Source organism: Pseudozyma hubeiensis, assembly GCF_000403515.1.
Source record: "Pseudozyma hubeiensis SY62 DNA, scaffold: PHS5, whole genome shotgun sequence".
In the NCBI taxonomy this organism is placed as follows: Eukaryota; Fungi; Basidiomycota; class Ustilaginomycetes; order Ustilaginales; family Ustilaginaceae; genus Pseudozyma; species Pseudozyma hubeiensis.
The window spans coordinates 1-14,527 of NW_012133787.1; the positions used below are offsets into that span (position 1 = coordinate 1).

The 14,527-nt window shown below is 54.4% G+C and overlaps 8 protein-coding genes across 8 annotated transcripts; 5 read left to right on the plus strand and 3 right to left on the minus strand.

Moving 5' to 3' along the window:
- Positions 1-873: 873 nt before the first annotated feature.
- Positions 874-1,215, plus strand: PHSY_000297 (GTP-binding protein; the record flags this gene model as incomplete). Its single annotated transcript, XM_012330939.1, has 1 exon — positions 874-1,215. The coding sequence occupies one exon, from the start codon at positions 874-876 to the stop codon at positions 1,213-1,215; it is 342 nt and encodes a 113-aa protein (XP_012186329.1).
- Positions 1,216-1,698: 483 nt separating this feature from the next.
- PHSY_000298 (sterol desaturase) lies at positions 1,699-3,637 on the plus strand (the record flags this gene model as incomplete). Its single annotated transcript, XM_012330940.1, has 3 exons — positions 1,699-1,776; positions 2,293-3,052; positions 3,126-3,637. The coding sequence occupies 3 exons, from the start codon at positions 1,699-1,701 to the stop codon at positions 3,635-3,637; spliced, it is 1,350 nt and encodes a 449-aa protein (XP_012186330.1).
- Positions 3,638-3,695: 58 nt separating this feature from the next.
- PHSY_000299 (alpha-galactosidase C precursor) lies at positions 3,696-4,091 on the plus strand (the record flags this gene model as incomplete). The annotated part of the gene is made up of 1 exon (XM_012330941.1): positions 3,696-4,091. The coding sequence occupies one exon, from the start codon at positions 3,696-3,698 to the stop codon at positions 4,089-4,091; it is 396 nt and encodes a 131-aa protein (XP_012186331.1).
- A 329-nt stretch (positions 4,092-4,420) lies between these two features.
- On the minus strand, positions 4,421-4,771 carry PHSY_000300 (hypothetical protein; the record flags this gene model as incomplete). The annotated part of the gene is made up of 1 exon (XM_012330942.1): positions 4,421-4,771. One exon carries the CDS (start codon positions 4,769-4,771, stop codon positions 4,421-4,423), a length of 351 nt encoding a protein of 116 aa, XP_012186332.1.
- Positions 4,772-6,419: 1,648 nt separating this feature from the next.
- PHSY_000301 (hypothetical protein) lies at positions 6,420-7,892 on the plus strand (the record flags this gene model as incomplete). The annotated part of the gene is made up of 1 exon (XM_012330943.1): positions 6,420-7,892. The coding sequence occupies one exon, from the start codon at positions 6,420-6,422 to the stop codon at positions 7,890-7,892; it is 1,473 nt and encodes a 490-aa protein (XP_012186333.1).
- Positions 7,893-8,629: 737 nt separating this feature from the next.
- PHSY_000302 (hypothetical protein) lies at positions 8,630-9,265 on the minus strand (the record flags this gene model as incomplete). The annotated part of the gene is made up of 1 exon (XM_012330944.1): positions 8,630-9,265. The coding sequence occupies one exon, from the start codon at positions 9,263-9,265 to the stop codon at positions 8,630-8,632; it is 636 nt and encodes a 211-aa protein (XP_012186334.1).
- A 1,347-nt stretch (positions 9,266-10,612) lies between these two features.
- PHSY_000303 (hypothetical protein) lies at positions 10,613-11,599 on the minus strand (the record flags this gene model as incomplete). Its single annotated transcript, XM_012330945.1, has 1 exon — positions 10,613-11,599. One exon carries the CDS (start codon positions 11,597-11,599, stop codon positions 10,613-10,615), a length of 987 nt encoding a protein of 328 aa, XP_012186335.1.
- A 1,372-nt stretch (positions 11,600-12,971) lies between these two features.
- On the plus strand, positions 12,972-14,216 carry PHSY_000304 (sterol desaturase; the record flags this gene model as incomplete). The annotated part of the gene is made up of 1 exon (XM_012330946.1): positions 12,972-14,216. One exon carries the CDS (start codon positions 12,972-12,974, stop codon positions 14,214-14,216), a length of 1,245 nt encoding a protein of 414 aa, XP_012186336.1.
- Positions 14,217-14,527: the final 311 nt, after the last annotated feature.

Consider the following 14,527-nt stretch of genomic DNA (forward strand, 5'->3'; position numbering starts at 1 on the left):
ATGCCCTGATGCTTCTTCAGTGCCGCTGCATTGAAGACTACCTGACCGCAGTTGCATGCCGCCAGGCCGCTGGCGGCAGCTGCCTCCTGAGATACACGCACACCAGCATGGAAGCGGCGGATGTGAGCAGTGATGTTGGAGACAGAGTAGCTCAGATGGCAAACAGGGCAGACAACAAGAGACATATTCACGGTGGGAGCGTGTGGCAAGAACAGAATGATCTCACCATCAACGCTTGGCTTGACTCTCTTGTAGTGGCTGCCTATCCAACTTGAGTATGAACGTCTTCCTGGTCAAATATGAACGTCTGGGTTGCTGATTTTGAACGTCTTGATCTTTTGAAGTGCATGTCTTCTGATTTGAAGTCTTGACTTTGACAAGCAGCATTTCCAGGTGATTTCAGCTGACTACAACGCATCTCATAAATTTGTAGTGGACGTCTTCCTGATTTTCAAAGTAATTCTGAGCGTGCATCTCTTGCGCTGTTCCAAGCCCGGTGATCCCCATCAAAGTGCAGCAGCGGTCAGCGTACTCTTCAGCAATGGTCAGCGCAGCGCACCAAGGCTGAGCGCCAGGCACGTGAGCTGTCTTTGTGCCATCAGCCAAAATTGGAGGAATTGGACGCATCTGCCAGGGTCCTGTGCGCCGCTCCTGCCAAAACAAAAATGGATCGCCACCGGCACCAGACCAGTGTGTTTCTCAGGTTCCGCTGCCGTTGGCTCACCTTGCTAAATTACACACTGCATCTTGCGTCTTGGTTCGCGACTATGACAATCGACCTCAGGTACAAACGGTTCGCCACCCGGCTACGATAAGCGGTTTGCATCTAGCCTTTCAGCGCTTGCTATACTCGAGCAGGCTTTGTTGAGCGACATGACCACCCCTCTGCGGACAGGCGAGACAAACATCACACACAAGATACGAGTCGAGGAGCTTGCGGACGCCGAGGCAGCGGCAAGCAAGATCAACTCTTTCGTTGCGATCAACGCTGCTGCTGGATTATCGCCGTGCGTTATCGGTCTTTTGAACTGCGGGCCGGAAGAAGATCTGGAGATGGATGTGGAAGTCAGGGCACTCCTGTTTGTTGAATGCTGGAAGGACGGCTATGACGGTGTGGAGCCGTTCGACATTCAAAGTCTGACGGAGCAGCTGAAACACTCGGACTCATCCTTCAATCTACTCAGCTACGGGTCCTCTTACTGGGTCAGCGAATAGCATACAAAACTCTTCCATGCTTGCACAAATCTAGGCTATGGAATTATAAACGCAAACTGGATCCGATAAGGAAGTGGTGAAGATATTGTCGATTCTAGTACGCAGCAAGGCGACAATCAAAAAGCAGGCCTCCGGGCAAAATAACTGAACTGTTGCTGAAACTGGAAACAGCGTCGGATGGCACCTGACTGAGACAGGTAACAAAACAAAGACCAAGTCACAGGTACCAAAGCGGCGAAGGCAAGAAATACGATAGATGGGAGAACTCAACGCTGTGGTGAAAAGGTTGCGAAGAAGGAGTGGAATACAAGCGACAGGCTGATCATGCACGTGTGCCGCCAGGGGAATGGGGCAAAGGGGCAAGGGGTTGCATGGCGAAGCAAAGATTGCAAAAGCGCAAAAGACTCTCCTGCCCTTGTAGAGGACGACGGAGCCCAGGTGTTCTCGCACAGTGCCAATTAACCCTAGTTTCAAATCAGAGAGATGCTGATCAATAACTCGACCTATGTCTGTGCGGAATACCGCACTGCGCAGGACAGCCTCGACGACTGCGAGTACCAAGTCAGTATACTTGCCTGAGCAGCACCTGCCATCTGCATCTCACCACCATCGTTGTCTCCATCATCTCGGCTTGCGTGCCCGTCAGACAACCATCGGCGGCCGAAAACTTCCTAATTACACAAATGTCAAACATGCGCTCTGACCGTCGAGGCATCTTCGATCTCACAATTCTAAAGAAATACTCCGTATTTTGTGCGCGTCTGGACCCTGCCACACTCCACACAGTCAATTGATCTGTCTGTTTGTGCAAAAAGGGGCATGTGAATGGTGTCGCAGCGTGAAACGGCAATTTGTACCTCGCTCCCTTCGGCAATCTCGGCGTCTCAGCTTCGAGCGACAACCGGGGTAATGAATTTGCCGACCCACTGCACCTCCGGGGGAAGAAGGCTTGGCACACTGTCCCAACGACGTTGCTTCTTCCCCAGACGTCCGGTCCCAGTAGCGAAGTCGCCTCTCTGCCTCGCGAAGGACCCTGGCAGGCCGTCACGGTCCCACAACTATTGCTTCTCTCCCAAGCGACCGGTACGGTGGAGTTGCCACACCAGCCCGCAAAACTCCCAGAGAGCTGTCACGGTTCCAACACCGTTCCTTGTTCGCCCATATAAGCACCTCTTGATCGAAGCTCTTGTCAAGGTTCGTGCTTCGTCCATCCCCACCACTTTCGCCGCACACACCATGTCCACGATCATCGTGACGAGGCAGGAGGCCCCGGTCACCGCGATCGCTGACAAGAATGCCATTCCTACCAGCGATAGCGACTTCGTTCGTGCCAACCAGTCCTCGAGGTTGCCGAAAGACCTTCAAGGCAAGCCTATCCCTCGCTCCAAGCACTGGGGCTACGACTCGACCCTCTTGCAACCTCGAACGCTGCTCACCAAAAACATTGTCAACCTCGTCCTGATCTCAAGCTTCACCTTCTTCAATACCACCGCCTTCGCTCACAACCTCTACGACAGCCTCACAGAGCGATATGGCTCCTTCCAGTTGCGCTTCGTTGGTTCGTGGCTCATCACAACAAGTGTCCTTTTTGGCATTTCCGGCATCTACGCCTACGCAGATCTCACTCGTAGGCCGCAGTGGCTGTGGAAGTACAAGGTGCAGCCATTTGTCCACGTCGATCGCAGCGAGTATCTCAAGATCGCCCTTGGCGCTCTCAGAAACCATTTGTTCGTCTCAACACCTCTGCTACTCGCTGGAGCATACCTTAAACCATTTCCAACCACCTCCGATCAGGTCCCCGGCCCTTTACAGACCGTTGCCACCGTCCTTTTTGACAGTAAGTCTTATTGCAAGTAAAACAGCTGCTTCTTTGTTTATTTCCCTCTCTGACTTTGCTTGTTCGTTCGCAGTCCTGTGCACCGAGGTTGGCTTCTTCTACATTCACCGCTTTTTCCACTCGCCGGCGATGTATGCCCGCTTTCACAAGAAGCATCACGAGTTCACAGCACCTGTAGCGCTCGCTGCCACGTACTGCACCATGACGGAGCATCTCTTCTCGAACCTGCTTCCCAACACGCTAGGTAGCTTTGTCGTCCCTCATCACTGGAGCCAGAACGTCTTTGCTTTCTGCTTGCTTGAGATCGGCACCATCCAAGCGCACTCCGGGTACTACATTCCGGGTCTCAGCAGCCCGCTTCAGCACGATTTCCACCACTTTGCCTTTACCGAGAACTTTGGTCCCACGGGTTTGATGGATTTCGTTCACGGCACCAATGTCAAATACCGCAAGACTCTGGCCGAAGCCAAGCACAACTGCGACGGTGACGAAGTCGCCGCCAGGCTAGAGGTCCTCTCGTTTTTGGCAAAGCACGAGGCTGCCGAGCTTGAAGCTGCCAAGCACCATGTCAAAAAGACTAGATAGAAGCATGCTTGTACGTTGACAGTGGTAATATAGCATCACACCTCGCGTGTATTGTACGATGCTTGCACTGACTTGCTATGTCGACAGGGCGCCGTGCCAACATAGAGTGTTACTCGCCGAACCGGGACTGTGCGAGGACCCGGTGGTCGATTACTTCAAACGAGATCACAATCATGACCTCGTCGAGGCTGGAGGTAACGAAGGCCGCGCTGCTGTCCACACCACCACCAATGCCGTCTACCGCTTGATGAATACTGTTAAAGAGCGTCATCCTGGACTTGAGATCGAGATCTGTGCATCTGGCAGTGCCCGAGTGGATTTGGACAACTTGGGCAGGACCGACCGTATCTGGATCGGGAACTGTACGGTCCCTCTTGAGAGGCTCACCATTCAAAAGTACAACAACTTTCTTGTTCCCAACGAGCTGATGGGCGCCCGTGTGGGACCAGCATAAAGTCACACCACCGGCCGAACTCACGGCTTGCACCTACGCACTGGTGTTGCCCTGTTCGGACACATGGGCATGGAACGGGAGGTCAGTCAGATCGACAACGTGGAACTTGATCAAGTCAGACAGTGGATGGATCTGCACAAGACGTGGAGATCTGTCATTCACACGGGTCCTCCTTTCTTTGCAGACTTGCCTTTCGAGATAGGTGCCGATCTACGTGGAATCGTCTCGCAGGACGCTACAAAGGCGTTGTACACTTTCGTGCAGATGCAGATCTCGCAAACATACCCACCAGCTCCTGTGACCTTTAACGGTCTAGACGGTGACCGCACTTACACCATCTCGATCGTCAGAGAGCCTGAAACTGATCGGGCAAGCTTTGTGGGACGGACAGCCAAATTTGTGGTGGCTGCACGCTGAGGAGCCCTGCACTCTGACCGGCCATATGCTTGCCGCTGTTGGGGTTCAGTTGCCCCCTCTTCTTCCCGAAAGCTTGTTGGTCTTCGAGGTGAAAGAAGCTCCGAAATAGATGTCGACAGAGTCGACCAATTTCTGTTACTACTCGTGATAAGGTCTAGCAATGATATTCGTTCGCCGTCGATCTGAACTTCGGCAGCTTCACGATTCACTTTGCTGACAGCGTACATGAATGTGAGGATTGCCAACCGGGACATGAGTTGCATCGGTTCGAACCTCTGAATCGCCCATCCAAGATTGCTGACCCAATAAGCACGTGCGCCTCAACCACATCTCGTGGCGCAGACTCTCTTCCACCTTGCGGAGTATGAGATCTCGTAGTCTCAGCACCGTCATTTTCTGCCTGTCCGTCCAGATCCGATCGTTGATGTTTGATATTGCGCCGCGGTGATTAGGGTTGAACGGAAAGACTTGTATCAAGCGGTAAAACTGCGAAAGTTGACAGTTCTCTGCGAATGCCGCGTAGGGCTGGGCAAAGCAAACGGCAGTTGGTTGTGCTGCAGCCGGAAAGATCTGATGTAACGATCAGCATCGCCGAGGGATCCCGTGCTAAGCCCGGTCTAGTACATCACGAACAATTTGGCTCACGGGTGCGCGTCGTCCAGTGCGAGAGGAGAGCTAGTGGACCTGAAGCGCCATTTTTACCGATCCGTTTGAGCGGGGTGACTGTCAAAACGTCTTCAGCTCGGTCAACTGTCGCTATATCCCGTCACAATCAAGCTGGGCACCATTCCAAACATCTCGGCGCAACCACATCCAGCAAATTCGATTGCCGTTCGGAGTAAGGGGTTTAAGATCGGGCTATGGCTAGGGTTAGCAGATCAGCAGCGTGCGGTCTTCTGCCTTCCAAAAAACAGCAACCTGCTTCTCTGTTTGGAGGCTAAGGTGAAAATCCGAGTGCAACAGAGGTTCTTCGGTGTGCCTCAGAGATTTCTACTTGAACACGGAAGACCAGATACAGTATTGTGCGAGACTTCTGTGCTACTGCGGATTTGCTGTTGTAGCGGCTTTGCGCAATGGATTGGGATGGCCCGAAGGCAAAATTTCTCAAACCAAACTGAAACGCGGGGTACTTAGATCAGGGACAACAGTTTTTGCCTTGATTTTCTTGATCGACAAGATGATCTCCGGAACCAACAACTGACGCACTCTCCTTCGCCATTCCCTGTATCAGAGCCAACTCTTTTGGGGATCGGCCCGAGGAACCAATCCAAGGGGTGCAGAGTTCGGGTGGGATGCGTCGATAGCAAGTGAGTCGATTTGCCCGTGCTCTTGGCTCCTTGTGCAGTTTTCCAGCCTGGCTCTCACTACTCCCGACGACGGAATCGACGAAACTCTCCTCGACGGCGGATCAATTTGTTCCAAGGGAAATATGACTTGATCAATTTATGTATGGAAACGCTTGCCTCCCGCACTATTCTTTGTTGAAATTGATTTCAGTCGGTCATAAGCGGGGTTTTGTCTCGTCTTATTTTTTAGATGGAGGACTAAAGTCCACGAGAGAGGACAAGATCTCTTCCAAATCAACGAGAAAGAAACTCAACTAGGTCTAGGCCCCGCCGCGTTTGTTTTCCCTCCGTACCACTGTACTGCTTGCTGCGTGTATCTTTTTCCTTTTTGCGCTCCGGACGGGCACCACCAAGTTGACCCATGGCAAAGGTACGCTTGGCCGTCATAGGAAGATGCGATTATCCGACATTTCACCTGACGCCAGACTCAGGCGCCCGCATGAGCCTCCCGCGCCTGCATGAATCTCCCACGCCTGCATGGGGAACAACCTGCTACATTGGCTTTCGTCGCAACAGTAGGTCATCATAGAGTGTCGTCTCCATTGATTTTCCGACGAGTTACCAGATGCAAGCCTCCCGCGTCTGCATGACGAACTATCTACTGCATTGGCCTTCATCGCACCCCGAGGGGCTTCGAATCCTATGTGACACAAGTAGCTGTAGCCCAAACAGATCGTCCTACGACCGAAAGGTTTATAAAAGGGGTTCAGACTGTGAAGCAGCAATGATTGACTGTCATCGACTCCTCCCTTCTTCGTCTTCGTCGCCTTCTTCTCTTTCCGACATGTTCTGCCGGCGCCTCTTGGTGTTGCTTGTCCTTGTGGCAGGCCTCTTGGCCGCCACCGCCGATGCGCAGCCCAGCCGTCGCGACCACTCGCGGCGTGTGTCGGATTGTTCCAACAAGCTCAACCGATTCGGCTTGCGCCCCGCCAGGCTTTTCTGCGTCGCCTATCTCAACGGTCGCCAGCCTACCACGCCCTCAACGACGCTCACCACGACGCAGACAACGACGCTGGCAGCCGCCACGACGACGGTGCCCGCCACAGTGACCTCTACCGAGACTACGACGGTGAGCGAGACCACGACGACGACGCTGTCGACCTCGACGGCAACCACGACGACCGAGACGATTACCACCACGCCCACGAGTACCGACAGTGTGACGGCTACCGAAACAACGACCACGACTGTCACCGATGTCGATGCGCAGCGCAGACGACGTTCTGTCTTGCCCACCGCTCTCAACCCTGTGCCACCTTATCATGATGGGTCGCCGCTGGAAAAGCGGGGCGCGCTGACGAGCTCGCAGGCGGCCAGCATCTTCGGCTCCTTTGTCTCGAGCGAAATCACTGAAGCCTGCCTGCTCATCGTCTACGGGCGCACGTCGAACCCAACCCAAAAGGTCACTGCCACCGTCACTGCCACGAGCACTCCAGCCCCGCTCACGACCAGCTCCACGACGACCCAGGCTGTGACTGATACCAAGACCGACACCTCGACCGAGACTGTCACGACGACGACGGCCACCTTGACCGTGACGAGCACGTCGGTCGAGCAGGCACCCACCGTGACGGTGACGACGACGGTAGCCACCGATACTGTCACCTCGACGACCACAGTGGCGCCAGCACCCACGGTGACCTCTGGTGTCCTTAAGGCTGTCCTGGACGATGGCACTATCCAGTACGCCTCGACGTCAACCGACTTTGGTTCGGCCTCGAGGAAACTATCGCTTGTGTCGGGTGCCGATTCCGCCTCGAGGGTGACGTTGGACCTCACCGCGAGTCGCCTGCTTCTCGCCAGCGACACCACCTTCAAGTCGTCTACCGTCGGTTCTTCATCCGTCTACTACTTCCGCATGACTCAAGACGGCGCCTATTCGCCGCAGAACATCATTACCTGCTCTTTGGCGAGCGGCACCAACCAATTGTCATGCACAACCTCCGAAGGCTACACGGTGCTCCAATCGTGCGGGGGCCAGTTGTCCATTGGCAGCATCAATGGCTGCGGCACAGGCGTGACCCTGTACCTTCAGTAAACAGTCAGGGTTCCTCCAGTCATCGCAGTGTCGTGTTCATAGATGGAAATTGGCGACATGTAACCATCGACTGAGCGAAAGGATAGTATTAATTGATTAAGTGGCAGAGATATTTTCATTGATCATGTGAAGATAGAACCGACAATCATATCGAATATTGATCTGACTCGACCACATCATGAATGTCACCAGATTCGAAGACTGAAAACCTTGACCCCTTCAAGTGTCGGTGATAAAGAAGTTCACTGACTGGCCCACGCGCTCGTAACTGACATTGCGGTTGCCTCGCAGGCCACGGAGCGAGTCCTGGCCCAGCGAGTCCTGGCCCAAGCCGCGCTGAAGGACGTCAAACCCCGACCGAGAAGCGGACTGGAGCTCGAGGTGGCAGCGAGGCGTTGTTGGACTCTGACACCTTGGCAAATGCTTCGCGGGGTACAGCGCCGTAACACGCGGCAACACCGTCGCACACGCGTTTTTTTGCACAAACAGACAGCATGGGATCAAACGCAAATCTGACAAGCAGCAAAGGCGCACCGTGAGAGATGCGCCAGAGACCGTTTGGACCTTGTCAGAGGCGGCCACACACGAAAAAACAACGTTAACTTTATCGTCAAGTAGTAGCATTGTATGCGAAGAGTAGAATCGTGTATATACATTCGGAAAGGTTCATGTACAGGTTCGTTGTCGTCGATTCGGCTGGCCTATTCCGCGGATGGCGGTTGCGGCGATGTCAAAGGTCAAGCATAGCCGGGACCGGGATGCGCAAACTGGTAGTGCTTTGACGAAGTGTAGGCGTCCTGGTCACGGCCCACGAAGGCGATGGTGACGAAAGCCAACACGGCCAGCACCTCGGGAATGTAGTCGAGACCAAGCTTGACCCAAGTGTTGACACCCAAGAAGGGCACCCGATATGTGTGCCAGGTAGCATAACCGCAACGAATCGCCATGAAAACCAGGCCGAGGAAGACGCGTGCCAGGATCTTCTTGTCCTTGCCTGTAGTCTTGGGGAAGAGCACGGAACAGTAGCCGAAGAGGACGACGGTGATGCCGCAGTAGATGATGTCTCCGATGTGAGCCTTGCTGTCGAGCTTGGCGTCGGGGTGAGCGCCGTCGAACACGTCTCCGCTCTTCGAGTAGCCGGTGATCAGGAGAACGAGAGCACCGACGTTGACGAGGTGCAAGATGCGCAGTACCCATGGCCTCTTGTAGCCTTTGGACGTGGCATCTCCGAGTCCGTTGGCGTTGGCGTGGACAATGGCAAGGAAGGATAGCACGCTTGTTACCAAGAACGAGTAGCCGATGCCGTGGAGGATGTAACCCCACTTGACCTCTGAGATGCTGTTATAGTGCTTGTAGTACTGCTGGGTGAGCATGATGTTCGAAGCAAGGCGAACTTTTGAACGTCGATGTTTTGAAACAAGTGTGAGGCAGCGGGGTCAGCAATTAGTGCCACGGTAGGTCATCTGCTGATGGTGTTGCTGATGAGTCGACTTACTTCCGGAGAACAAGACTAACGAGAAGAAACCCGCCGCTCTTGAGAAACCATTGCGGAATCCACAAAGGAGAGTCAGGATGAAGGTAATGACATAGACGCCAATGAAGACTTCATAGACTAGCACGGAGTCTGGCACTGTCATGACTGGAGATACGGATGAGTCGGCAAGGCGGCTGTACTCGTCGATGGTGATCTAGCTGGTTGTTCGTGAGCGAAGAGGAGGGGCGGGAGGTATGCAGAGTAGCAGACTATAAATGATCGGCAGAGGCCTTGCAACCTTGTGCTTATACTGTCGCAAAGAGGCTTCTGACAAGAGCTGTGTCGCTGAGATCCGGTTAATGGCAAGATCGTTGCTCATGCTTACTGCCTCAGTACATACATCTCGGTTTCGCTCGACGAATCTGGGCGACTGATGGATGCATCATGTCCACCTCATAGCTTCCACAGCCTCCTGCGAGAAGAGACACTATGCGCGGCGACTAGCTTCTTTTAGCCATGCCGACATGGTGGGAGGCGTCGGGAGTGCTGTGATTGTCTCTGTCATCCGGGTGTCCATGACATGTCGAGCATGGAAGCACGTCGCAGAGATGTCGCATCTTGGCACTGAGCGGATCCAGAAGGCAAAAACCTGTGTATCTGAGACGGAGTCTGAATTGCGGTTCCAAGAACCGAGGAGGGCTCCGGGCGGTCTCTCGTCACAGCCCCGAAGGTGGCACAACTAGCCGTTATCGATACTTTGGCGAAGTCAGAGCCAGAGAGAGGTTGGTCTCGGCACGACGATATGCGCATCGAAAGGGGCTGGGCGCTGTCGCAAGGTGTCATTGAGGCTCTCTTGTCGGTCCCTATCTCGGACCATAATTCGGCACCTATCTCGGTAGTTACGTCGGTCCGCAATATCTACTATCAAGAGTGAGCCCAAACATGCCGAAATGACGCACAGCTGCTGCACGTTCGGTGAAATGAGCAAATGCAGAGCAGCTTCCGTCGGATGCCAAATTCGATAACAGTGCCGGCTGCGTTCATGCCACTCGCGGGATGATTGTTAAACTGTGGCGATGTTGCCTCAACGATGACGGAATGACTGCGGTCCTCTTCAGACTTATCACAACACTCTTGCCTTACGAGACGGCGAGATTACGGGAAGGATGCTCGGATAAGATGTGATTGCAGGGAACGACAACGGAGACATGACAGACGGTGTTGCTTGAGCAACAAAGGAAAGAAGCTACATCGACTGTTTGGGCGCGACGATGAGGTAGAACTGAGGCTTCTTTTTGTCCTTCTTGTGCTCCTTCTCCTTCCTCTTCTTCTCTTCTTTGCGCTTCTTCTTGCGCTCTTCGCGTTCCTTCTTCTTCTCCTTGCGAGACTTTTCTCCGTGATGCCCATCTGTGTCGCTGCTGTCATCATCCGAATCGTCGTGAGAGTGATGATCCATATCGTTGGTCTTGGCCACAGCTGAGCCGGGAACAGGCTCTCCGGGAGCGTAGCTCGTCATCCTGCCCTCGGTGTCTCGGATGTAGACGTCGAGACCACGTCGGAGGAAGAAGTTCTGCTCCCACATCTCGACTGTCTCGGAGATGACAGGATTCTTGCTCTGCTTCATACGTTTCTGAATCGCCTTGGTCACGAAGTAGCCGGTTGCTCCCAGGTGCATGGTGACGGGAGCGATTTGCGAGATGACCTGCTGTCCACCAGTCATTCTGCCAGCCACCGAGATGTCCTCCAAAAAGCGCGCCCAATCAGCAGCCGACACATCGTGGTCGGCGAGAACACGTCCAAAGTAGAGCGGCTTGAACCCATCTGCCAGCTGCTCACCCGCTGCTGGGAGCGAAAAGGGCTCGAAGGGTGCGTAGCTCCATCCCTGCTGTGGTGTGCGACCAAAGCTGGGAGGTGGTTTGTCCCAAACTTCGCCGGGTGATCGTGCAAAGCGCTGCTTGACCCGCGACATGAACTTCTGCTGCGGAAGACCCGTAAGCTCCAGATCGGATGGAGTGGCACGCCAGTCCTTCGAGTGTGCAAAGGGGCTTCCGTATTCGGCGAGCGCCCATCCCAGAGGATCGAGGTTCTTGTCTACCTGGTTAGACTGCGGTCCTCCTGGCTGCTGGCGTCCTGAAGGATCCTGCTGTTGTGGAAAGTGTTGCTGAGTTTGCGGCGGGAACGAGTTCTGCTGTTGCTGAAATGGTTGCTGAGCTTGTGATGGGTACGAGTTCATGGGCGCTTGGTAGTTTTGGAAATGCTGTTGCTGCGGTGCTTGCTGTTGCCAACCGGATTGCGGCGGATAGCCCTGCTGATAGCCAGGTGCAGGCGGATACTGAGATGGCTGCGCATAGAACGCTGCCTGCCCGGGGGGATGAGCGAATCCATTTTGACTCGGTGGAGCGTAGCCTGCTTGTTGCGACATGTTGCTTAAGTGATGGATGCTTTCGAGTGTTGCGGCGATTGTCAGACAGGAATGAATGAAGATTGTTTTGGATGGTGACGGCGACCCATATATGCATCAGTGAATGCAGGCTGAGAGGGGATCAAACGACTTCCTGTGCTGATATAGTCGACCGAGAACAGACACACAACTCAATGACGTTTGCGGACAAATAGGTGTGCGAGAGAGCACCAGTCATCATTCGGAAAGGGTCTCCCGCCGCTTCGGCAGGGTCTCAACCTCGAGAAGCGCCAGGAGGTCATCCAGGCTTCATCGTCCGTCTCTAGACCAGCTTATCAAAAGGACGCGAAAACGACGACATGTTCGACAAGGACAGGGATAGGCAGGGGTGGTGCCGAGCCAGCAGCCGGATTCGGGAGTTTTTCGGTACCTTGCCCGGCGGCGGAGGGTTTCAGCTCCTTTCGCAACTTTAGCGTGGACTTCGATGTCAGCATTGTGCGACATAAGCGAGCTTGAGCTCGCATAACCTAGCCGCAACGTGCAGTTTCAAGGGTCTTTGCCGAAAGCTTTCTTTTACGTGGAAGCCTGTTCCTTACGCGAGCCAAATGGTGCATGCCGCCGCCGCTTCGTTCTCCTAGCATATCATGCACGGTAGCACAGCCCAACTGTCGGACTCGCGACCGATGTTCTGACCAGCGCGAGGCACTGTACGCATCTTGCATACAGTATTTGCCCTTCGCTGCGACCCAGAAGGCTCCGCCGCCGCAGGGTTGTGGCCACTTGTCTGAACCTATGCTCTCCGGTGAGAGAGATGACGTTCGCACAGTCTGCCACTCGACCTTTGCCAGATTGGTCTTTCGCGACCAGCCAATCCATTCCGCTCGAATGTAACCCTAACCCTCTTTCGTCCGAAACGAAGGGACCCGACAGGAAGTTGGACAAGACCCGCTCGAATCTGTGTCGAGGATATGCGCATTGCTCAGACAGAACAGTCGCTTCCGCCCCCACCGCTAGCTCTTGTTCCGCTATTCACCATGTTACCGTTGCCTGTTGCTCGGCAGGAGAAGACGCGAGCTGAATGCAACGGTCTGTAGAAGCATGAGCCTCGACGGCTTCATATAGAAGACCAGGGTGGTCGTTCGTGGGCTGCTCAACGACGGTCCACAGCCCACTCTCAGAAATCCTTCGGCGTGTCCCTTTCAATATGACCACTCAAACGACTACGACCACTAGCGCAGCTCTGCACACTCATCTTGGTGATCTGAAGCTGCGCAATGCTGCGGTCGCCGGCCCTCGCCAAGCCCAAGCAACACCAGCCACAGGCTCCGGTGCTGATGTTGCAGCCGAACAGCTTCGAGCGTTCCCAGGTCTCGGCTTCAAGCTTACCCCCACCGAGGAGAGACTTCGTGCTAAGCGCAACTGGGGCTTCCTGGAGAGCGCCTACGACAATTCCAAGGTCATGGGCCTGACCACGCACTTTGTCACAATCACCATGGCCATCCTCTTCAACAAGTCCTCGTTGGCCAAGCCAGCTTACGATTGGCTCAACACGTACGACCGCTTTACCATCCACACTGTGCACACGTGGATCCTGCTTTCAAGCTGCCAGCTGCTGCTCGTTGGCCTCTTTGCTCTTACCGACTTGAGCGGCCGTCCGTCCTGGCTGGCAAGGTATCGCATGCAGCCACACAAGCCTCCCACGGTAGCTCAGTACAAGAAGCTCATGCCCGTCGTTCTGTTCAACTTGGTGGTCGTCAACACCATCTCGAACCTCATCTACTACCCTCTGGCCGAATGGCGAGGCATCGAGACGACATACGAGTCGCTGCCTTCCGGCAAGAAGCTGGTGGGTCAGTGGCTCGTCTGCCTCTTGATGGAGGACATCGGCTTCTACGCCGTGCACCGAGCGCTGCACCACCCCAAGATCTACAAGTACATCCACAAGAAGCATCACGAGTTCAGTGCACCCATCGCCGGAGCATCGACATACGCTCATCCGCTCGAGCACTACTTCAGCAACCTGCTGCCGATCCTGGTCGGCTTGCTCATCACGCGTGCTCACCTCAGCGTCCAGTACCTGTTCTTCAGCGGACTGATGATCGGAACTCATGCTCAGCACAGCGGTTACAACAGTGAGTCAACCTGCCATGCCTTTTCACCCGATGCAAGATGTGCCTCGAGTAGGAGACTGACAAAAGCTCTGTTTTTCCCTGCCGCTGCAGTTCCATTCTTGACGTGCGCTTTGGTCCATGACTGGCACCACTATTTCAACACGGAGAACTACGGCCCGGTGGGCTTGCTCGACGCCATCTTTAAGACCAATAAGACCTTCAAAGCCTGGACGAGCGAGACCGTCGCTGCATTTGAAGGCGATCGCGCTCAGGCGAGGCAAGCCGCACTCGAGAAGCTTGCTCAGATCGAAGCTGAAGAGGAGGAACGAGCCGGTTGAAAGTCTCTCCCCCGCCAACTGTCGCCCCCTTCCTCCATTGACCGCTTCCTTATCTTGCTTTCTGATCTCGCGCCTGTGTTGATGACACACACTGTTTGCAGGTTGTCTCTCCTGTAGCGATAGCCATTGCACGTTTTCGATTCGAAGTACATAGTCGAACGAAGATCCCTTAGGATGACCGTGCCAACAGACAGTACTGTTTGGTGAGCCATATCTGTGCGCGCATCCGTCAACCTCTGAAGGTCTTCAGGCTGAGCCTGAGCGACAGACCCCGAGTCAGCGATCCTCTGAAGCAGCAAAGGGCACGTTCT